A 23,803-nucleotide genomic window follows, 5' to 3' on the forward strand; every position below is an offset into this window, starting at 1 on the left:
TTTGATAGTGTTTGTAAAGAACTCTTGCACGTATAAATACAGCTTTCTCAGAAAGCAGGCTATGTAAGTTCCAGTTTTTAGAGGAAATGGGGAGTTTACTAAACAAGAGGAATGTAACCACAACTGTCACCAGGATCCTTACCACGGTCAGCGTCATCCGGTCGATCTCATGCTTATCTTTGGTTTTGTGCTGTCTGAAAGGACTGTGACTGTAGAAATAAGAAAATGCACTAATAAATATAAAGCCATAACATATCAGGTTATTTCAGCTGTGGCAACCCCAGGAAAGAGTGTAGCATCCTGTTAGTCCCATTCTTCCACCTCATCAATCCTGTCCTGCAGAACAATAGAACAAGTAGTAAAACATTTAGCATTTACAACGAAAAATGAGACTTTACACACTAGCATGGTGTAGCTACTAGCTACCTCAAAAATATCAATGTTTGATCTCTTACAACTTGGGGGGGGGGGGGGCGGTTCTTACTACAAAGAGCCCCACCACTTTGCAAGAAAGTTTATCCTTTCTGTTTTCAGTACAATTGCACGTGGCGGACATCAAAATCAAATTCAGAGAAAAGCAAACATTCAACATTTCTTTAAAGACTACACACAGACATCCCTGAGGATTACCAAACTCAGGGAAATCTGATCTAGTTACTCCATATAAAAGTACAGAGAAGGTTAGTTTATTCTTAAATGCAGTGATCCCTCCTTAAAGACGGTGTTTCAAATGCCTTACCGATTACATCTATGTCTCCCAAAAACCAGAACAGTTCCATCTAAAAAGAACACCCTGAACAGCTATCACAACACAGATATTTAAAAACATTGAGCTATATACAGACACTAAGTATGACTTACAGAACTTACCATTCATCTATATGGGAAGAATGAAGCAAGAACTTAAAGTAAGTAGATGAAACAGAAGGTAATCACAGATACCACAGCATTAGTGACTGGGAAGATATTTGATGATATCTGGTAAATTATCAGCTTTATCCCTTTCCAGCTATAAAATTCTGGTTTGAGTTTGAATTTTTCCTTTTAGCTATAGAAGACCTTAGAATATTACAAATTTACCATGCAGTACTTAACAGCATGAAAGAAAGCAGAAACATTTTAGTATGAGATTTTTTTAAATTAGATTTAGGATATATTCCCTGTTTCTTAGTTTTCTTCAAAACCTTGAAGGAATGATATTTTTCAAAATGAAAATGTTATCAATACATTAATTAGCTATTATAAAGCATTTTGTCTTGCCACATGGCAGCATGTACTAGCTTGTTTCAACTGGGGACCTGCTTCTCAAGACTTATTTCCCTTTTATCCTCAAAAACATTTCTGATGAACGGATCTGATGAACAGACTAGGACTTCCATTTTTCCGTTTTTAACCATGACAGGTAAGAAGGGAAGAGTAAATCACTAAAATACAGCCTCACATACTTTGACAACGAGGCTCTGAGTAGATCAGGGAAGCAAATGGTTCACTGGGGACTTACGGGCAGATTTTATGGCAGACTAAATTTACTAAACACCAAGAAATGGCACCATGTGCCCAACCCTTGTTTTGGGATGTGAGTTGTTTAATTGGCTTCAGAACAGATGAGGAAGGATAGTTCACAATGAATAATGCTTTGGCTTCTGGCCGACCACCAACAGCACCCCCCACATCTCCATCAGGAAGAATCACAGCCCACAAAGACTGAGATCTCCCTGCCCTGCAAGTCCGAGTTTCTGTGGTAAATGACTGGATTTGCCCCCAGATGCTAGTTCTTTCATCACACAACTTCAATCCTCTGAAGGAGGAACCATGCCAGAGTCAGTCAGATGCCCTAATCCTCTGTGCCCAAGTGACTCAAACGGAAAAGGTCTCAAAAGAAAAGACGAGGCGTCCACAGTGGTCCTGTGTGTGAAAGACGCTCTCCTCTCTCCTCCCAGCAAACCCAAACCGCTCCATGTCTTGCTACCTACAGAATTCTTCAATGAGTGATTACAGAGACAGAGTACTGTTCCCAGCTGCACGATGCTGTCTGTACTTAGAAACACTTTTTTTGGGCAATTTAAACTCCGTTTCTTTCTTTATTTGCACACTTACATTCAGCCTATTTTGTGAACAATTAATGTTAATTGATACAGCTCTATAGTTCAATTCAGAAGCCACATGCTTACCTTCCTTTGTAGTGTCTGGGATAGAGGTAAGAGCTTATAATTAATTATGTGTGAGGACACAGGATGATCTAACTAATGATCAATCTTTACAGAGAAGCACTCTGAAAAGCTTTAAAGATTTTTTTTCTGTTTTGCCATTAACACTGAGGATGCTATTTTCAACAAACACTTGCCAATCAGTGTTTTTTGACTGTTCAGATAAATCCTGCAATCTTAGTAACTTCTACATAGCCACATAAGTTTACTGAGAAGGTGATAGTTGACAAAGCTGTAATTTTCATATACTTTTGCACACCAACATGGTAACAGGCCAGATTCAGCAAATGGAAGCATCCACACATTGTAACTTACCCAAACACTACAGAAGGGAAGACTGAGTATCATGTAAAAAGGGAACAGTGCAGCAAAGAATTTCACCACAACAGCAGGTTTTAAGCATAAAATGAAGCCCATAATTTAACAGGGCTGCTAGTGTATTTAAGCAATGAATAACATCATACTATTTAAAACACTAACAATTGCCAAGAGATGAATAAATTGCCTATCAGTAGAAATCAAAAGAGTGGATAGAGCTTCTGCCTTCCACACTGCCTGCCTCACACCTGTAGCTACTAAAGGAAGCAGGGCTTGTGTTTTGTTTGTTTTGGAAGCAAAAAAAGCCTGGTTTAGTCTTATGCGCAGACATGGTCTAAGTTGCAGAGATGGCAGTAAGATATCATTTTAGATAATATGTAATACATTACATATTAGTATTTCAAGGGACAGACAATGACGATGCCCAGGCTAAAAAAAAAGCACAGGGGACATGAAACTTCACTCACCCTCTTAGAAGCTTGAAAAGCATGCAGCCTAACGAGAACCAGTCTGCGCTGCTATCGTACGCTGTTCCCTTCTGGAGCACCTCAGGAGCCATGTATCCGTGGGTACCTCTGAGAAGCAGAAAGGGACAAAATCTTGAGTACAACCAAAACTATAATTGAAAAAAATAAGTAATAATTAAAAATCAGTGTTTTCTCAATAAGATAGTCTAATTTAAACAGAATTAATTTTAAACATGATTTTATTTTGCTTTTTCTTTGGCTATACAAACATATGCATGTTTTGTTTGTGTATATCTACAGAGGAAATACTTAGAACATAAACAACAGACCAACAGAAATGATTAGGGAAACTGAAGCAGCTACAGTGAGATTTAGCAGCAGCAGTACAGGGGTCAGTAAGTAGCCTTCTGTCTAAGAGTGGAACACAAAAGAGAGGTGGAAAGGTTGCGTATTCTGTCCACTTAGTTTACAGGAAAGACAGATATCAGGACATAGTCAGGGCTGCTGATATTTCAGGCCAGATCACTCCAGCCCTGTGCCCTGCAAGACCAAGATCTGCTCTTACCCACAACCCCACAAACAGGGCGAGCAGAGCTGGCTTCTGCTCTCTCAATGGGTTTCATGTGTCTCCTTGTGGCTAACACCCATGTGCTAGATTTAACAACAGGACACCTCCTCCAGAAGTCATCGCTGGTCACCACTACAAAGCAGTCACCATGTATTGGTTTTACCCTTGATGTAATTGGAACATATGAACTTTTTCAAGAAGCTACTGAATTGCAAATCTTTTAAGATATGACAGGATGAAGCTTTCCTTTTTGCATAAATTCTGAGACTAAATCAGGGCAAATGAGAACCTAAGAACAAAACATGCCAGCTAAGATGTGGAAACCACACACAACCCAAGAAATTCAGATCCCAGTTACGACCTGATGCCAAGAGGCAGAAAGGAACATAATTTGCCTCCAGTTCTATAAAGATCCAGAAGGAGAAAGACACAAGAAATCCTGTTTTTTAGTCAGTTTTGGAATATTTAATTATCAAATTAGGACAATTAAAACAATCTGGTACTTTAACTCAGTCAGGTTCTTGTCTTCTCTAACAGTGAATCACCTCGAAATAATGTGTCATCTTCCAGCCATGCCTACACATCAGCTGCTACAACTGTGCAGGAAAACAGAAATAGGAGACTGAAAAACCTTATTAGAGTATCCAGCTTAGCTGTGCTATAAAGCAAGCCTGTGCCCCACAAGTGTTATTTTTTTCCTTTAGGCAAAGTTAAATTATAAAGGCACATAAAGGACTTATTTGGCAATAATTGTATGTGCAGCAAAGCTCCCATACGTAATACTTACACACTAGCATGTGGCTTCTTTTTGGAAAAATCACAAGCCAGCCCAAGGTCTGATATCCTCACGTGCCCATGTTCATCCAACAGGATATTTGCAGGCTAGAAATCCATGGACACAGAAAGGTTACTGCTTGGTATTTTTCAGCTGACAGAACTAGAAATTCTCAGAACACAGTAACTCGTCCTCAAACATCAACACTCTCTGATAAAACAGACACTTTCTAGACAAAATCTACATTCTAATGGAACACTACCATCAACTCCACAGATTATGAAATACTGAAGAATAACAGAAGAGAAAAAACAGGCAAGGTTTGAAACAAAGCACATGGAAGAATAAACCTGTTTTGGCCTCAAGTCCACACTGCTTCTGGTTCTTTCACAGAAGGCTGTGTGTAGCTCTTACATCCTTTATTTGCAATCTAAACTCTGAGCTCTCTGTGCAGACTTCTTTCCTGCTTTTGTTGTCACTTGGCTCACGGACACCCATCTCAGAGCAGTCCTCAACTGCCCAATTGTCAGTGAAACATCCCCAAGCAACTGTCTTCCTATTAGTCTCCCATCACACACACTCCTCTTTCAGGGCTCTCAGAAATATAGAACAATCACAGAAATATAGCACACTCTCTAAATTAATAGCATCACTGAGATGAGTAACACTGCACAGGATTTATTCTGACCCCAAGGAAGCATGTCCCAGGCCGGTTAAGCTGGATTAGAACTATTACAGGTTAGAACTATTTTGAAAAATTATTAGAAAAATCAGCCAAAGATAAACAAATAATCTGCATTCTTCCCAAGAAAAGGTTTCAGGTAAGATAATTCATTTAACTTATCAGTACGTCTGGATTATTTGCCGCTATCTAACAACCACCTGTGTGAATGCAGTCACTGTGTTCACGATTACCTTTAGGTCTCTGTACACAACAAAGCGATTGTGCATGTGTTCTAAACCCAGGATGATTTCAGTAGCATAAAACCTCATTTCTTTTTCAGAAAACACTCCATGCTGGGAGAGGTGGTAGTGCAAATCTCCTCCTAAAGTTAGAAGAATTGAGATGCAATTAAAAGAACAGTAAAATCTTGCCTCACAGGCAGACAGCATGAAGTTGTGGGGGAACAGCACAGCATTTGTAGGTTCTTACAACCTGTGGAGCACACAGAGACCCAGACCTATACTCTGCAAGTACATATGGGGACAAAATACCTGAGAAAGTTAATAAAGAAATTTGATCCATCTGAAACTCCATTTTAAAAATATGTTTACTTCATATACATTTGCATCTAGCAACTAATCCAGCAACTGAGTCTTAATGTAAAGCATATTTCCACAGCAAGTAAAATGCAGTCACATACACAGGTTTCTGGAGAACTGGATAAATTAGCACATAGAACAGCCCATGTTGGGAGGGACCTTGAAAGGTCATTTGGGCCAAAATATTCAAATATTCATGCTGGGGACGTTTTCACACTTTCCTAAACAAAGAACAGACACGATACAAAGTCACTCTGCAAGCTAAACCACACCATCAATACATCAAACTGTGAATACTAAAACAGCAAAGCCAGTCTCTATTACTCACATGATATGAGCTCTATTTCTCAATTACATTTCTGGCTTTCCAACACAGTATATGTAGATGCGTCCAACATCTTTAGGTGCCTACTGCAGGACCACAGTCAGAGTTCAAGTCTAAGTCCCGCAAGTGCTCAGCATCCTCAGCAAATAAGGGCACGGCAGTACCTTCTCTCTCTTAACTTTGCCAACTTCTCTCTCTCTGTGTTCTCACAAGAGTTATGCTAAGGCTTCTAGGTATAATTTCTTTCCTTTGAGGAATGCTTCCCCCCATCAATTTTCTTTGCAGAGCTCTTTATAGTAGCCCTTTCATTTTTATTCTGAAAGCTGTGTCCCTGATCTCCTCATACATTTCTCCATATGACCATCATTTCCTTAAGCTTCCAGCCTAGTATCTTTGATATCTTTATTTAAATGCATTAATGTTATAAGGTAACAGAGATTTTCCAGTCTGTTCTATACATTCCCTGGTTTAGATCAGTGTACCCCTCCTTCTCGCAGGCCGATGCTTCACACTGCAGATTATTTTTCCCTCATTCTCCTCATGATCTCAGCAAGTCCTCCTGCCAATATTTCTGTAATATTATCATCATCTGCATGAGCCTTGCTTACCATTCATCAGGTCCAGAATGAAACAGAGTTTGTCAGGGGTGTGGAAGGCATAGGTCATACACACTATAAAAGGACAGTCCTAGAAAGAAAGGAGCAAAGAGTTCATCTCAGGCAATAAGCAAAGTACTACTTAGAGAAGCTAAAAATACATGTGATATTTTTCCTATGATATTGGCCAATATTTGTAATAATTTTCTAAAGCAATTTGTGTACTAATCTACATATTCTGATGTTTCACTTACAGTACAGAGATCTTAGATTTTGCTATCTCGTTTCAATACAAAAAAAAAAAGAAAGCTATGAGGAGCCAAAGGCTTAAAATATGCAGGTAGCATCACTATCTTCTAAAGATTTGCAACTACAGCAGTTAGAAATATTCTAAAAATATTTACCCCAAGTTTGCACTGGACTTACATGAAAGATACATTAAAGCTAACAAGCTTTAGGCCAGCTCAGAAAAAATAGAGCTGTTCTCATCAAGTGTAAAGGATACGAATGTTCAGCTGTCAGAACACTGACTGAGAATCTGAGCCACATCACATACAAAATCTCAAAGGAAAGAAGGTTTTATTCTCGCCTATACATTAAACGCAACTACACTGGTAACACCCTGTCCACGCCACTGAACTCGCCCTGCAGAGCTGCACAGAGGTGACAGCGAGGCGTTCTGCCACCCGCTGCTGCCCTTCAGCTCTCCAGCAGCATTTGCAACAGATGATTAAAAGGAACATAAATACACTAGGAAGGAAGTCACGACTCTGATGTGTATGCAATGCACGGGAAGCAAGAAGAGCAAGGTCTGGATTATGCAAAGTCCAGAAAACAAGTATGATGGGTGCAGGTTTAAGAACGCCACTGCAGAGCAGCCACGCGCAGGGATGGGTTACATTTCCACCTCTTGATGCGCTTTAACCTTCACTCACACACATAAAGACAAGCAGCCATAAAAAAATACAGCTGGAAGAACACCTCTTTACTGCCAAAGATCTGTTCAGTGTGCTGGTACCTCTATAACGCAGGCGCTTGAAAGACGCCATGGCGGGAAGTCGGCAGACCTCCCTCTCTTCATTAGGCCTATATTGGATGCAAGTGACTAATTAATAGGGGGCGGCCATTACCTCGTTGACCCCTTCTCCAAAGCCATATGAACCCAGGGCCATTCAGTTAGTCTACAACGAGAACGGAAGGCACGGCTGTGCTGCCAAAAGAGACGGGACTGCACCGTAACACCGACAGACGACGGCCTGACCCCAAAGCGCGGAGGCTGACAGGAAGACGAGCTAAGGCGAGCTTAACTGCTGACGAGCCAGGACACCACGCAGGAAGCACGAATGTGACCTAACGTGACTTAAACAATGTGCTAATTATTGCAGTATTGATAGTGAAAGCTCTGGGAATCTCTAACAGGAACTCGTTTCCTTCCCAATTTAGAAGCAGCAAAACACAGTGGCCTTGGGCAGAGCGGGGGTCGTGGCACCCGGCTCGGGGTGCCGCCTCGCTGGCCTGCCGAGCCGGAAAGGGAGGGAATGGTGACACCATCCTCACCGGCTGGCCGGGACAGTTCAAGTCAGTTCATCCTTCCATAAAACCATGTAAGGTTGATATATAAAGCTTTATATACCTGACTGTAATCCCCAGTGATTCCCACACCACGTGGGCTGATCCTGCTGTAACGTTCAAACCTAACTGTATTTTAGTGTTCCCTGTGCAAATACTAATTCCAAATGCAACCCTGCAGAAGATGGGCACGCATTTGAAACACCCTCCAGAAACATGCATGAAAAACGCCTAATTGCTAAGTGGTCCTAGAAATAAGGAGACTATAGGCAAGGCAGTACGGCATCTAACAAAAGATACTACCTCTTGTTTTAAACTTTGCATTGCTTGTAACTGCAGACTATTGTAGTTACCGCTTAACTTCAGAGCAAAAGCTTTAGTAGAATTAACTTAATTTTCTGAATCAATTGGATAATTCAGAAGTGTCCCCAAGCAGGCTTCCTAAAACCTTAGAGCTGTCTAATTGCCCAGAAGGATTTAGTGTTAGCATTTAAACACCACACATAGAAAAAGAAAAGAGTGTTTCTATACCAGAACATAGTATGCCGTATTTTTATGGATCTCATTTTTTAAAAGAAAAGAAATCTCCAAATGTAAATGTGATGCATAACCCGGTTTTGTGTAAGCCTTCCTACTTTAATCACTACCTTCTCACTGTTTAACAGAGAGAAGAAATTGTAGTACTGCAATATTTTTCTGACACAAAAACCACTGCAAAAGAGTATTTTTCAGCATAAAAATAAAAAAAAAAACCTATAGGTTATTTTTTTAAAATGAAACATAAAGCAATAAAGCAGACTTCCCAAGAGAGACAACAATGTGTGAATTAAGAATAGTTTGGAAACAGTTCCTTACATCCAAACAATCCTGGACTAAGTCAAAAAAATTGTAGAAGATAAATTTCTGGTAATAAATCATGGGGAAGGAAAAAAAAATTAGAGTAACTATAAAAAATTGTAGGAATGTAATATTTTAAAGACATTAGCACACTAACAATTGCTTCAGAAGGAAAACTTTGCTTCTGACTTTTTCCTGTAACCCAAGCACCTGGCTTTAGAGCATGGCTGTAGAAATGACAGCAAACAGGTAAAAAACATGTTCATAGTGTAGAGAAGCTGCATTGCATTTTTAACTAAAGAGTAGCTCTGTCCTGACAGGTCTTGCTCAGAAAGATGTGCAAGTCAATGCTTGAAACATCGAGCTATTATCTGCCATTCCAACAGATGTTCCTTTAAGTGACGATCAAGACTGGGGAACAGATGCCATTTTTTGAGCAAAATCGAGACTCCTACAAATCTCATTACACATGAAAACAAAGTACCTGTTCTTCTCAAAAAAACCCCAACTTGATTATTGATCTCAGATGTTTTATTATTCAGCCTGTCCACTTTTGCTGTACCTTATATTTATCATCCCTTGGGGGAATCTTGAATCCAGTATTTAGTCAAATTATCTCAAAAAGAGCGGAGTACAACAGCTTAACTGCCTAGTTTTTTTCAGAACAGGAGAACTAGAAGACACAGTAGAATGGAGCCACAGCCGCGCAAGACCCCTGGTCTTGCACCAGTCTGCCAGAATGACCAACTCCTACCCGCCGGGAAAAGATTTATTAAATAAGCACTTCCTTCCACAAACAGCACCTTTTGGCAGACTGTTTTTATACAGTCCATCAGCAGCGATGGTCTCGGTGATTTCAATGTTCCAGTTTTTGAATGTTAGGCAAATATGGCTATTACAGAAAATAAATATTTTTTTTTCTTGTAACGGAAAGTAAAATATTTTCCCTACTATGCTATCTTCTAAGAATTTCAAAATGCATTTCCAGCCTCCAGAATGAACATCTCTGTGGGAGAGGAAGTCAGGACGTGTATCTTGCAGAAGAGGAAACAGAAACCTCAGCAACAGTTTGTCCATGGTACACCAACAGTCAGTGACAAAGCAAATACACCAATGGAGAAGCTGAGCAATGCAAAGCCTGCGTTTTGTATTATTAGGCCAATCCAGGCAGTTCCTTGTGCTCTGTAGAGGTGACTGTCATAGTTCTGAGCTGTGCTGATTCGAAATGTTACCATGAAAAGCTATTCTCACAACGCGGCCATGATGTACTCAATTTTGGGAGCTCCCTATTCAAGAAGTAGTTGTGAATGCCAAAATTTTAGGTGGATTAACAAAAATGATTACACAAACATATGTGTAATCTGCACAGCTGTTATTATGCATTTTGCAGAAACATCTGGATTCCCAGTTAAATGACTAATGGTACTATGATGAACTTCCCAGTTCCATTTTGTTCCGGGCAGCACATAAATCCTGTCATTGGAGAAGGCATGTGCCATTCAAACCTAAAAGCTTATATTCAGGAATGAAATGAATTACCTTATTCTACCACTTTCAAACCTATTTAATTCTGCATATTCAAAATGCTCCAGCATCTCTTGCAACAGCAGGTGTATCTAACCTGAATGGATAGCATTTTGTACAAAATCTCTCTTTTCAAATTCTCTCTCAAATCTGTGAGAATCTAAAGAAGTTACACTCTAATGAGCTGATAATCCTTAATAAAAAACCCCAAATGGTTTGCCTTGCTTTTCTGTTGCTAAATGACTAGCTATGCGCTGTCATGTAAGAAAACTAGCTCCACCATTAGCAGCCTTGTGAACAATTTTCTTTTCGAATCGTTAAGACATGAAAATTCACATTCAGTAATGGAGCAAGAAATCACAAATTAAAGTTAACAGGACAACTATTACTAAGTTGCCTAGATTTCTTGTCTAGTCTCCACTACAGAACTTCACCCCACTGGCTCTCGAGACTCCTGACGCTTCTGCACATGCCACAACTTACCTTTGGTGAAAACAGTTAACTTGATTAAAAAGTCTAATTGATAAATCCCAATTGTTAATTTCCCAGATAAAAGAACAAAGAAATACTTTCCAGTCCTTTGTCTATCTTTATATTTAAGCCAAATGTGAATGCAATTCTGTGTTAAAAGCAATTCCCTAACTACTAATTTCAGTGCATGCCTGCCCTTCTCCAGAGAAAGACTGTGGCAGGGGAGGAGTTTCCAATGAAAGGCACAAGAAGAAATACCTCGTACTTCCTTTGGAGCTTTGCAATGAGAAGAAGTTCAACCTTATGATGACATTTTGATTCGTAGCTTCCCTAGTTGCTGGATTAGGATTTGCCTTACCAGGATATTTCTAACAGCAGAGGGAAATGATCTGATAGGTAGGAAGAAAAGTTCAAAAGCTAATCTTCTAGGGCCAAAATTGCAATCAGCTTTCCTGTTCCGTCAATCTGCACAAGAGAACACCTCATGCCTTTGGTGAGGCTGAAAAGTACCAAGTGTTGTCTGATTCACAATGTTTCCACTTGACAATAAAAGGCCACTGTTTAGCAATTATAATTCTGTATTTATATGTAAGCCCTAAAAAACACATCTCCATTTTTAAAGCCAAGTTTGCAGAAGACAAGAGCCACCAGAGCAAGGGCAGTTCTCTGGCAGCTGCACCTAAGGGCAATGCAGTGCAAAGTCCCAGACTACCTGCTGGGCAGAAGACAGCCCATCTTGAAGCCCTATCAGACTGATGGGTTCCCTGAACAACAGAAGACAGGAAGGATGCTGCATATGCACTTAAAGGACATAGCGATGCTAAATGCACCACAAGTGAGATTTTTTAAAAAAGAAATCACCTGGGTAATGCAGAACCAAACCCAGGATTTACCTAAACTCTGCAAGATATAGATCTTGTCTCTGAGAATACAGCACAGTATTTGCTCTCTGACGTTTTGTAAGCCAAAGCAGTAATCCTCCTGCACGGCAGATATGCTGCTATTTGCACACCTGTTGTACAAGCCTAGAACAAAATCACACACAATTCCTTCTCATGCTTTAACTGCGCTGGGAAAAGGGGATGAGTTTACACTGAGCTGCAAACTGAATGTTTAATTCATACACCACAATAGTCATAAGGAAAATTAGCCTTTTTACCAGCATCACCTGTAACCATGGTGATATGAGCCGATTTCAAGTTTTGTTTAATGAGGCCAGTGTACTCAGAAGGCTCTGGCACTTCACAGCCTGCTCTGAAGCTGTCTGAGCGCAACATACTGCAGCCACTGCCAAACTTCTCTTCCACAGGTAACAAGACACAGTCTGGAGAAAACAACGCCAGTTGGGTTGCTTTTTATGCACGTTAGTGATACTCCTACTTTTAAATAGTCTTGTTTGCTAGATGGCAGACTTACTTGGTACACCTTGATAGGTGCACAGCTAAAGTACATAAAAAAAAAAATATGGAGAAATTGGATAAGCTAGTATCAGAGTCACAGGAAAGGGAGGACAAACAGGTAACTGAAGTTTTTCTCTGAAATAGCACCTTAAATTCTACGAAAGTACTACATAACTATAGCAGAAAAGGAATCTTTTTTTACAAGACAGAATAATGTTTTGGAAAAGTTTCAAATATAAGTACCTGAAAAAGGAATATTTTAAAAATCTGAAGCGGGGCGTAGTCAGGGAGAGAACGAATTACCTAAGAAATAGGAACCTCCTCAAGCCTCTTTAGCTGAGATGCTCATTTCTGTAAGCACCCAAACTGAAAAGCCAGCTTGCTTTTCCATTCTTATTTCAGACACATTGCTAGAATCAGGGGGAAGGTTCCAGGGGGGTTTAACTTTTGCATGTCACCAATTGAATTGAAGGAATATGTATTATATGTAACAGCTTTTTTATTATAGGGGGAAAAAAAAAAAGAATAACAAATCAATGATACTTACTCCTGTACTGACAAGGGACAGCATAATTCTTTCATTTAAGGCTAATGTTTCTCCTTGCTTCATCTTGATTCTCTTCTTATCTAAACATTTCATTGCATACCTGAAAATATTAACCATTCAGAAAAAGCACCAGAAAAAATTTCCTCCTATACTCAGTATTATTCACTAGCAGTTATGCCATGCATATTTACAGTATCCTGTAAGCAAGCTCTCTGAAGACTTAAACCTGGTACTAAAAACATCATTACATGACTAAACAAGAAAACCTCCAAAATCTCACAGAATTAAACATTTTCAACAGAAGCCTCCTAACAGAGAAATGTGCTTTAACAAATAATTCTGTGTCCAAACAACCACAGTGATATAAGAATTACATATCATACATCCATTTTTCAGTATCTGCAAGCAAGGATTTGCAGTGAATTAAATAACAGAGACCCTGTTATAGTTCCATTTAATTCTAATAGTTTCAACTCTACCAGGAAAGTAATATCTTGAACACAGGCTGTTTTATATATGGGGTTTTTTTAAGTTTTCTTTCTCCTCAAAAAAGGGTCAGCTATACACAAGAAAGCTTTTTTTAATCTTCTACCATCTGTATTACACAAATTAATAAAATTTTGCTCAAAAAAAGAATGTTACCCTACCAAGCATCAAACAAGAGTAGGATATAATGTAGTCTGGATATTTTTTCAAGACGTTAGGTGAGCCTGCTATTAGACAACAGCTGAGAAGGACATGTGTGTTCCTCCATAGAACATTTCTAGACATGGGCAGCCATGGATTTTTAGGCCACTGGTTTTAAAATATGCTCAGGAAAACACCATGTTACAGCACTGCATCAATGCTAATCAACTGCCTACACTGTGACAGCTCTGTACAGAAACAGGGCCTCGTATCACCTTCGCTTTACACTCCCTAAAAAAGCCACGTCATTCCTTGCCATGCATGTGTTGTGAGTGGGGGAAGAGTGAGCATGAACATACTGGAATTTTAAGTTTCCAAAACAAGGAATATATTCACAGCACGTGCTCTTGCTGAGGAGTCTGTAAATGATGACTATAAATAACATTTCACATGCTACTCTTTATTTATGCTCTGACATCACTGATCAAAGTGAATGACTGGGGCCGTTTAAGGCTGATCGAAATCACATCTCTCATTCTTATATCGAGTTGCATGCTCAAAAAGCACTGCTATCCCTCCCCCTTTGGACTGCTTTCTGCATTGTACTTCTGGCCCCTATTTAGATGTCCTTGAAGGAGGTGATGTGAAAGAAGCCTCAGGTGTATCTTTGTGGGTTAGTGAAACACCGATGGCATTTACCTTGGAGGGGTGGCTTCCCAAGCTCCTTGCAGGCAGTAAGTGCAGCAGAGGCAGCCATCTAGAGTGGACGGGATCTGGATTAAGGATGGGTAAACAGGTTTGGATTAAGAAAGAACTAAACCAAACCTCTACCCAGAAACTGAACCTAATCTAAAGTTTTATTTCGAATTTGAAAAAGGTTGGTTTTCCCACATTTCACTTCCCTTTATTTATATCTGATAAAAACTGTCCTTTGCTTCACTTGCTAGTCTCAAGGTTTATCCACCTCCTGCCAGAGCAAAACTCAGACATGAAAATGACTGGGAATCTGAGAACTACCTCTTCAGGGTTGATGCCTACTTAGTGTGGCTCAAGCTAAATAAATTGTTTATTTTTGTACATGGACAAATTAACGAATTGTACATGGACAAAAATGTACCAAAGCAAGAATAAAGACAGTACTGTTAGTAATAGTATTAATATAAATACTTGAAGTCACTGCAAAAATACCGAGCATGTTAGCAACATTAAGATGTATTCCACTTGTTAATAGCTCAGAAGTTTATTATTATCAAGGATGCCAAGCACACACAATTGCCAGTGAAGCCAGCTGTAACCGCAGAGACTTGGCACTTCAAACATGCCATGCTTACTTAGAAGAGAAATGTTTAAGGATGGTCCCTGGACTAAAACTGTTAGGAGAAAAGCAAGATGAAAGGGGCAGGGTGGGGTGTAAATAAATAAATATTGAGAACAATTTGTTAAATCAACGCCCAGATATTCAAAACAGAACATAATCGGAGAATTATGCCTAGAAATTGAAATCTGATGATCAGGAGAAGTGCGTGAATGGTTAAGACCAGAAAAAGGAAAAAACCACACAGCGTTGACCTTGGAGTTGCCACCAAGAGCCCTGTTAAACAGAAGTTCAACACTGGAACTGTATACTTCCAAATGTAAGCAAGGATCACTGCTTTCACCAGTGAAACGTGCTCATCAGGGCAGAAACGTATGCAGTTACACAGATCTGGAATACCATATTCCGAATCCGCCCAGGCACAACCCTACAGATTGAACAGCACTAAGGTCATATTCCTATGTCATCCTTCAAACCTATGTCAGCACCAGCTACGTGATGTGCTTTGTTGCGAGAACAGCAACCTTCAGCAGATGAGAGGTAACACCTCACACAATCAACACGGTTTCCACAAGAACATTGTTCAGCACTGTCAGGCTCTGATCCAGGAAATCGTTTAAGCACAAACTTAATTTTAAACACATGTGCAGTTTCCATTAATTTTGACAAGACCATCTAAATGAAGGATGTGCTTAAGAGCTCTGCTAGACTGAAGCCCCACTGCATGGCACGTAACAGGATCAAATATCAAACTAAGCTTAAAGATGATCCAGAAATCAGAACCTCTTGGGATAAAATTTAATTACAAAGAACTACACAGTAATGTGATGCTGCTTTCCAGTGATTTTGTAAGAAATGACTGGAAGGATTTCCCTACTGGTTCAGAGTTTACAGTTACCTCTAAAATACAGTGGGTATATACTCACATTTTTCCAGTGTCTGCTTTTCTGCAACCATACACTTCACCAAATCCCCCTCTTCCTATTATTCTATGTACACTAAAATCATTCATGGTCAGCTGTAAATGTAAAAAAAACAAAACAAAACCATACTTCATTTTCAGCATTAAAAAACTTACTGTAAAAACATCTAAGTAATCTATTAATGTGTTAAGATACTTAACTACTGTAAATCTATATAGCATTTATTGTTTTGGAAAAAGGAGCCCCTTACTGTTTGTATTTCAACGTACTTGCAAGCACTACAGTCTGAAGTACAAACAAGACGAATGAGACTGTTGTTGCCAAAGACTGACAGTCTCATTCATAATGCAGTCGGCAGAGAGGAGGGCTATTTTTACAGACAAAATTGTAACAGAGCAGTGCAGAGGGACAAGAGCAGAGGCCGAGGTAAGGGGTGCTGGGGACAACGTCAGAACTGTAGTGGGAAAAAAAAAAAGAGACAGACGGTGTCTGGGGCTGTTAAAGAGCAGCAAATCTGGCAGTTCAGCTTCTTTCAGCTATTACAAAAATCAAAAAGCTATTAACTCAAGATGGACAGAAGAGACATCCAGAAAGGAATCACTAGGACTGTATGTCTAAGAAGAGCAGATCAGTAACATTCACCGTACTCTTTAATAAGGCCTTTTCAGAAGCAGCATTCAAAACTGAACATTTTCTTTCCTGTATCAGCCTTTGACAAGATAAATACACTTGTAAGTACTTACATGAATATTTAGTTCTACGTTTTTCCATTGACAAAATCTAGTAAACTTGTCACTGTAGAAAAAAAGTTTAAAAGTTGTCTGAGACTTCTGTGTAAAGTATTATAGGAAATGTCAAGACTCTGATATTTAAAATAAAGTTTGCGCTAGGGCGTGTTGTGATATTTAGTAAATGATAGCCTTCCTTTCAAACAACTGTAATCTTACCCCCGCCAAGAAAAACAATTACTAGGCAGTGCACACTTAATATTTTACATCCTTACAAGAGAAAGATATCAGATAACCTTATCCCTGTAATTGTAAGTGCTCAGTATGTCCTCACATCTCTCTTTCAGATGGTTTTTCATTTTTAAAAACAACTAACTAAGTTTGGAACTAACAAACATTTAAATTACATAAAGAGAAAGATAATTATGAGAGAACAGAGGCAGCCTGGTTTATGCTAATGAACCTCCATATACTCCAAGGAACATTTTAAATTCATTTTATCTTAAAATAGGAAAAACATCAATAATACCACAAGCTGTTGCCAAAAAAAAAAAAGTTTCTCATTAAGTGTTTATTTTCAGAGTAAGAAATGATAGTTCTATGGAGGCATTTTTACAACTATTTCAGTGTGACTGCAGAACACCACCATACCATTTTACACAGTATATTTGGCTGTCATTGGATGAGAGCCATACTTCACAGACCCTACACGTAAGAGCAGCTGCACTAAGGTTAAGAGGGCTGCTCAGCTGAACTAGCTATGAATAGGTCTATGCCTTGTATTCTTTACTAGACCTTTTCTGCTTAACTGCAAGGTGTCCAGATACAAACCAGAATGACTGCGTCTTTCAGTCACACACAAGAGATGGTTACTCATGAGAACATCCCACAAGAACATAGTTCTGCGTTTTTAAACTTTTAAGATCAAACTGCAATCTGTTACTACTGCTACACGGAGCAACAGAAAAATCCATCACCTTTACAACTCTTCCACTCATACATCCTGACATTAATCATGATATACAACAAAGCTAGTCATTTGCAGAAGCTTGCTGACAATACACTATTAATTAAACAAATCTTACTAAACATTTTCAGCCTTATTTTACAGCAATACTTAAGAGACCTGGCTTCCTGCTACATTAGGTAGAAAGTTCAGATAATATGTCATGTTCATACCTTTCCATAAATTTTTGAAATATTTTCCCTCGGAGACTATCACAAATTTCTTCTATATATGGCTAAAAAGGGTTAAGAAACACAATTAGTATTTAAGCATACAATAAACTGATTATCCAATACTACTGATTACATATAACTCACGTTGGCCCTATATAATAACAGCATTTACTGTGTTTTCCTTGAAGAATGCTCAATGAAACATTTAAGCTTCATTTAGGTTTCGGAACCTGAGCAGGTGCCCTGAAGACAAACATAAAATATTTTCATAAGCTAGAAAACCTTAAATGTTTCCCTTGGGGGGGCTATACAAAACCTGTGTAAAGCACCTGTCTATGGACAGCAAGTTTGGCAAAACAATCACAGTACAGTTCTTTTTTCAAATATATTTAAACAGAATAAATGGTCACTCCTGTGGAGCCTGTACTTCCCAGAGCTGCTGCCACGCTTCATCTTTTTGGTGCTTCTCTCCCCTCTGTCCTTAGTAAGAAAACAGCACCTTCAATTCACCAGTGACTTTTTCTAGAGAAATACTTTCTCTTGATGTGTGATGGCACGCAGCGATCTCAAATCCCAAGCCAATTAGTGGTGAGATATAACTCAAGCAATGTGGTTATCAGTTTGTCAGTTCACCTAATTGCAACATTAAAAACAGTTCACTGAGCAGTAAGAAAAATCAAGCAGGGGCAATCTTCACATTTTTGCAATATATAAAAATACATAAGATTTACATCAAAGAAATTTAAGCATACAAACACTCCCATGATTGATGAGGTTCATTATGTGCAAAACCAGACTGGTTTAATGCACCTAGCTATAAAAGTTACAATAGATCTGAATTTCTTGTCTTGTATCAACGTATATTAGAGCTGTAACAATACAATAAATATTTCACTTCTCATCTCTTTATTTTCTAAAGTAAATAACAACACAAAAGATGTACCATTGTGCAAATGAGCCAGGATACCATTTATTTTTATATTCAAATGGAGGATAGGCAAATCCTATACTTTCTTTTAATAATTCAGAATTTTAGAAGGTTTAAAAAAAGCACCACTATTTTAATGGTGCAGAAACTCCTGTTTGGACAGGTAACTTTTAATTGGATTTTGTCTTGTGGAGAGACACAAAAATATGTGAAATGGTACAAATGCTTAATTCCACACCATCAACAACTAGGAATTAATATATGTTAAAATTAAAGAAAAAGGAAACATGTTTTCGAAGATTTCACATTATTGAAACATCAAGGCAATTTCCCCACTATGCAATCTGGTTTATCCTGACAGGATGTGTATCTTCCTGATGTACAGTGATTTACTCTAAATCATTTCATGGCTTAAAATTACATAAATTTAAAAACTATTCTGTTCATATACCATGGTATAGTTTGCTTTCATAAATATGCTTTAAAACATTTTAAATAAGAATACTAATTTGTAATTGTTATTTGACTTAGAAGAGCATTCTAGTATCACTATTACAGTGGAGAATATGTACCAGTACCATTTTATTCTGTCTCCTTAAATAATATGTACAAAGTCACTTACTGTCAAATAAGTGAAGAAAACTTGAACATTCAGACTGTCTTAACCTCACCTGAAAAAGGCTGGCTGGTACTTGTTTCTTGGCTAAATGTGTTTGTACATGATCTACAGCTTGTTTTGAGAAAGGCTTTTGAAAAAAAAAAAGAAAAAGATTTCAAACAGTTGGAAATGTAAGAACTTTCATTTAAGGTCTACAGCACTGTTGTTCATTTAACCATATGAAAAATACACATACCTCAGAATGAATGCAATATGGCTTCCCCTAAAGTGTATTACTGTGAAACATCCAGAATGATACAGTAAAACAATTATTCTGAAGCGGGAAGGCAGAGAGGGGAAGATGAGGAGGAGAAAGGTGAAGATAAAAGGGCTAGATGATGCTCCTTTAACAAATTCATGAAAAATCCCACATACAGGGACAGCTCCAGAGAAGTAGACATGGACTTCTTACCACTACAGAGCCAATAATGCATGCTTAACAAAAAATTGCTTAAACCCTTCATCCAAAGAACCACACCACTAGGGTAAGACACACTGCAAATTCTTCTTTAAAATAAGAGCAAATGAAACTGTTAAATACAGATCAATGGGCCAAAACTTCACGCCTTTAACTTAACATACTGCAGCTAAAAAGTGTATTGTCTCTAGTACAGTGTGAAAGACTGCTTTACAACCAAACAAATAATAATAATTAAAAAATTCTTGTGTGATCAGTTTTAGAAAAAATCTCAATCTTTACTCTGAGCTTTCAGAGACACCAAAGTTCAACATCCAAATTATCCCACAGAGCCCCTGGCAGCTCACATTTCTTTGAGTTTTTGGGGGCAGGGTTGTTGCTGGGTTGGGGGGGCTGGTTAATGTAGGTATATGTGTGCATGTATATATGCACACAAACTGCACTCATGCTGAATTCAGCCAAACCCGCTCCCATGGACTTCAAACCACAGCACTACAAGTATTTGTAGTAACAATTCCTTCAGCAATAGTCTTAATTGTTCTCTGAATGAAATAGCAGTTATTTTGAATTATCACTGCTGTCAAGCTACTCAAGTTAAGGTAAAGAGCAGCATAGAATTTGGATGATACACACATGTGAACAGGACAGGAGCTCCTTCATTATGTACGTGTCATAAATCTGCCGACTTCGGGTCAGACGCTCATCCTCAGAATCTAGTTTCTCGTATTCTTTTATCTGCAATGCAAGAGAGAAGGATCCATTAGATGAGCACATTTCTAAAGATTTTTCACTCATTTGGTAAAAACAAGACTTTGGCTGAAGTTTTATTTTACTTTATTATTTTCTTAATTAAGACTTAAAGAAAAAACACCTGCAAGACCACAGTTACAGCTGACCTTAGATTTCCCTCCTGTCTTAGAATTTTTATGCAAGGAAACCGATTTCCTTAAAATTGCTACAAAGCTTTGTTTTCTAAAGTCTGAAAAGGACTAAGCTGAAGCAGCATGTTTTCCAGCTACCATTTGCCAGAGCATGAACCTGTGCAGGGGCAGGCAGAAGCTAACTGTGTGAGAGGACAGGACCATTGCAAAGAGAGCGAGATGAGCAAACGTGCACAGCGACGTTTCTGAAGGTTTTCTTCCCCTCTGCTCAGCTCACAGATGGAGAGCACTGACCTCGCTCCTCTAACACTCAAGAGCATTGACCTCTTCTCAGATTATTTCACTCGATGCTCTGGACTATCCACAGCACACCGACACATGCCCTTTTCCAAGCTCCCGGGGCTAGCAGAAGAGTTGTAATATTATACAGGCAGCACAAGCATCACCGAGTGCCAGCCCTCGGCTGCCAGCACAGCGCCCAAGCCTTCTGCGCCAGGGCGATTACAGCACATAAGTACAGACGTCCAAGCAAGAATGTAAAGCACATTTCAAAATGTTCACATGGTTCAGCTAAATGTTGAATTTGAACAGTTTCACAAAATATATCAAATTTCTTCAGGTGTGATATAGGAGGTCAGCGTGTTCCAGGTGAAGCAACAGCAATCCCATACCGTTTATTTATGGAACAAAACCAGAAAATCAGTTCCAGAAAAAAAAAAAAACCTCACCAAGTCCAAGGGTCCTTTGGAGTGTATTTAGAGAAAGAGTTCTTCCAGGACGGACAGAATGTAAAATACCCATACAAGATCTTTAGGGAGAAGACTCAGCTCTGACTTGCTGGACGTTTCCAGCATCAGCCTGTGAGGTCCCAGGATCTAAATAAATGTCAGTGTGCTGACTTGCTCCAGACCCCTACACTGACTCAAGAAAACCAAAGCAGAATAAGACCCACCTGCATTTCACTTGGTGCCTGCTTGAGAAGGAACAGGCCATCTCAGGGCTGTCTGTACTTTCAGCCTACAGAATAAACCCTGCACAAACGATGTACCAGAGCATCTCCTTCTGAGGCAGGAGAACACACTGGCTGGGACCCCAGGGACAAAAAGCAGGGCTCCACTGTTCCTGCCAGCCACGCTTTCACAGCAAGAGCAGCACTGGGGCTAACAGAAAGCACATTCTTGAGGACTTTTAAAAGCAAAGGTTTTAAAAACATGTGTTTTGCCTCTATTCCACAATATAATTTTTTTTTTTCTTCATTCAGAGGCTGCTCCTTTTACAGGATGAGCTGTACTTCCCAGCTCTTCAGCAGGTCTCCACATGACAAACCCAGACCAATCTATCTTTGAAGGTGGAACACCGTAATTAAACTCGGTGTTTTTCTAGCTGTAGTCCTCTTGTTTGCTGACTATGATAAGGCAACAGTTCCACCACAATTTGCCATCTGTGACTACTTCCCCCTTGGTACCAATTTATAATTAAAATGATTCAAAACATCTTTGCCAAAGAAACATTTTTTAATTAATGCAATGCCACAAAATAATTAGAAGTACAGGAGAAAGCCTGTTGCATATCATATTGCCTTACTTGAATGCAACCTCCTGCCCTTCAGTATTTGTTTTTTTAAACCACCTAACTCCACACTCAGAGCCGAGGGGTGTCTTGGAACAGCCCCCCCCCAGCCACGCTGGCACCAGGTCAGCGTCCCTCCCACCTGCCTCTACAGTGGGCTCTTTAACCAAAGTACTTTCGTTTTGTAAAGGTTTGGAGAAAAGGACAGCAGGTGACAAAAGTCCCCATTGGCGATATATTCCGGGGGGGCTCAGCCTGCTCCCCCCCCCACAGCAGGAGAACACCCTCCCGAACACGCTGCCTGACGCCTCTCATCACACAGGTGATGTGCTGAGACATCTCTACTATGATCACATTTAACATGCATGCTTGACAGACTCACAAGCTAATTTTACGTGTTTATTAAATAGAACTTTACTGTACCAAGCCAAAAAAATACAGCGATAAGCAGAGCTAAGAGTGTCACCATTTATAAACATTACCCATCTCTGCTAGCAGCAGTTTCCGCAGTATTGCTCGTGACCCAGAGATAACGGACTATGTCATCACGTATTTCAACGCTTGCCTGGCAAAATTCAGCTCACCTCAAGAAAAGTGTCTGACAAAGTATCTTTTCAAAGATTGAAATCAGAATGCATTAGTTTTCAAGCACCTAGAAGTTCTTTTTCTTTTTTTTTTCTTTTTTTTTTTTTTTTTGAAACTGATCTGGATGAATCACTCATCCAGTTAAATGCTTGATCGTGACTTAAGCTGCAGTAATATGAAATCCCTGGAGTATGGAGCCCTTCTACATCAAGCGACTTTTAATGTAGCAATGTACTCAAATTATTCTACATGTAATAAATGCAGTAAGTAAATCAAATACATAAAAAAAAGAAAAGCTTCTGAATCCGGTATGTCACAGAAGAAAACACAAAGAACCTCTCTTTAAATATCTTTAATGGGATTTTTCAAAAAGTACATGACAAAGCATTTAAATTTTTTTTAGGCAACACTTTGCTAATAACCTAAAAATACAATTTCGAATTGTTTCAGAGATAAAGAGGCAGCTAAAAATATCTTCCTAAACAATCTGTTACAGCATGCCTTTTTGATTACTTACGACAGTGATGTCTTCAGTATATAAGAAGATGGAAATGATAGAAAAAGATTCTTCTTTATTGACAGTGAGTATCTAATTTGGGTGGGGGAACTGTATATGGCTAAGGATTTATCTCCAAAGTGATAACCAGCTTAGCCTATTTTGTGCTGTTAGCCCACTAGCAAGAAAAATTTTAAATCAGCAGCTTAAGAGTAACCCAGACAAAAGGTTATCTCAGGCTGCATTTCTAATTAATACTGAGCAATACAGGCTGCATTTTAAAAGCACGTGTGCATGTTTTAACTGAAGCCAGCACCTATGATAGGATTAACTACAGTTTTATATTTAGAGTGTCACAAATATAACAAGGAATGAATGGAGCAATAAGACTCATCGAGTTTCCTGAGCGGTCCTTGCAGAAGTGCTGACAAAGGAGGGCTGTGGAAGGACACGGTGTGCTCCATCCACGCTCTTCTGAAATACTCATCCTTCTGGATGCATGCCTGCCTTGGGCACGATGTCCTTTACTTTCTTTGTTGATTACCTCATGACAATGGAGTACAGCTGATGTTATTGATCTAAAGCCACCTCTCGCATCCCTCTCCAGAGGATCCTCTTACCCAGCGGCA

The 23,803-nt window shown here is 39.2% G+C and overlaps 1 protein-coding gene across 3 annotated transcripts in view; it reads right to left on the reverse strand.

The window, feature by feature from the left end:
- The window catches only part of GRK3 (G protein-coupled receptor kinase 3), a 78,666-nt gene that overhangs the window by 14,743 nt on the left and 40,120 nt on the right, over window positions 1-23,803 (reverse strand). For all 3 annotated transcript variants that reach the window (XM_030025098.2, XM_030025095.2, XM_041126067.1), the window contains exons 4-14: window positions 20,277-20,378; window positions 19,239-19,313; window positions 17,640-17,701; window positions 16,476-16,527; window positions 15,736-15,827; window positions 12,868-12,967; window positions 6,532-6,610; window positions 5,251-5,381; window positions 4,348-4,442; window positions 2,993-3,100; window positions 143-209 (exon numbers count right to left, since the gene is read on the reverse strand). In XM_030025098.2, the coding sequence (XP_029880958.1) occupies window positions 143-209; window positions 2,993-3,100; window positions 4,348-4,442; window positions 5,251-5,381; window positions 6,532-6,610; window positions 12,868-12,967; window positions 15,736-15,827; window positions 16,476-16,527; window positions 17,640-17,701; window positions 19,239-19,313; window positions 20,277-20,378 (963 nt within the window). The remainder of the gene's footprint in view (window positions 1-142; window positions 210-2,992; window positions 3,101-4,347; window positions 4,443-5,250; window positions 5,382-6,531; window positions 6,611-12,867; window positions 12,968-15,735; window positions 15,828-16,475; window positions 16,528-17,639; window positions 17,702-19,238; window positions 19,314-20,276; window positions 20,379-23,803) is intronic.

The sequence above is a fragment of the Aquila chrysaetos genome, chromosome 9 (assembly GCF_900496995.4).
Source record: "Aquila chrysaetos chrysaetos chromosome 9, bAquChr1.4, whole genome shotgun sequence".
In the NCBI taxonomy this organism is placed as follows: domain Eukaryota; kingdom Metazoa; phylum Chordata; class Aves; order Accipitriformes; family Accipitridae; genus Aquila; species Aquila chrysaetos.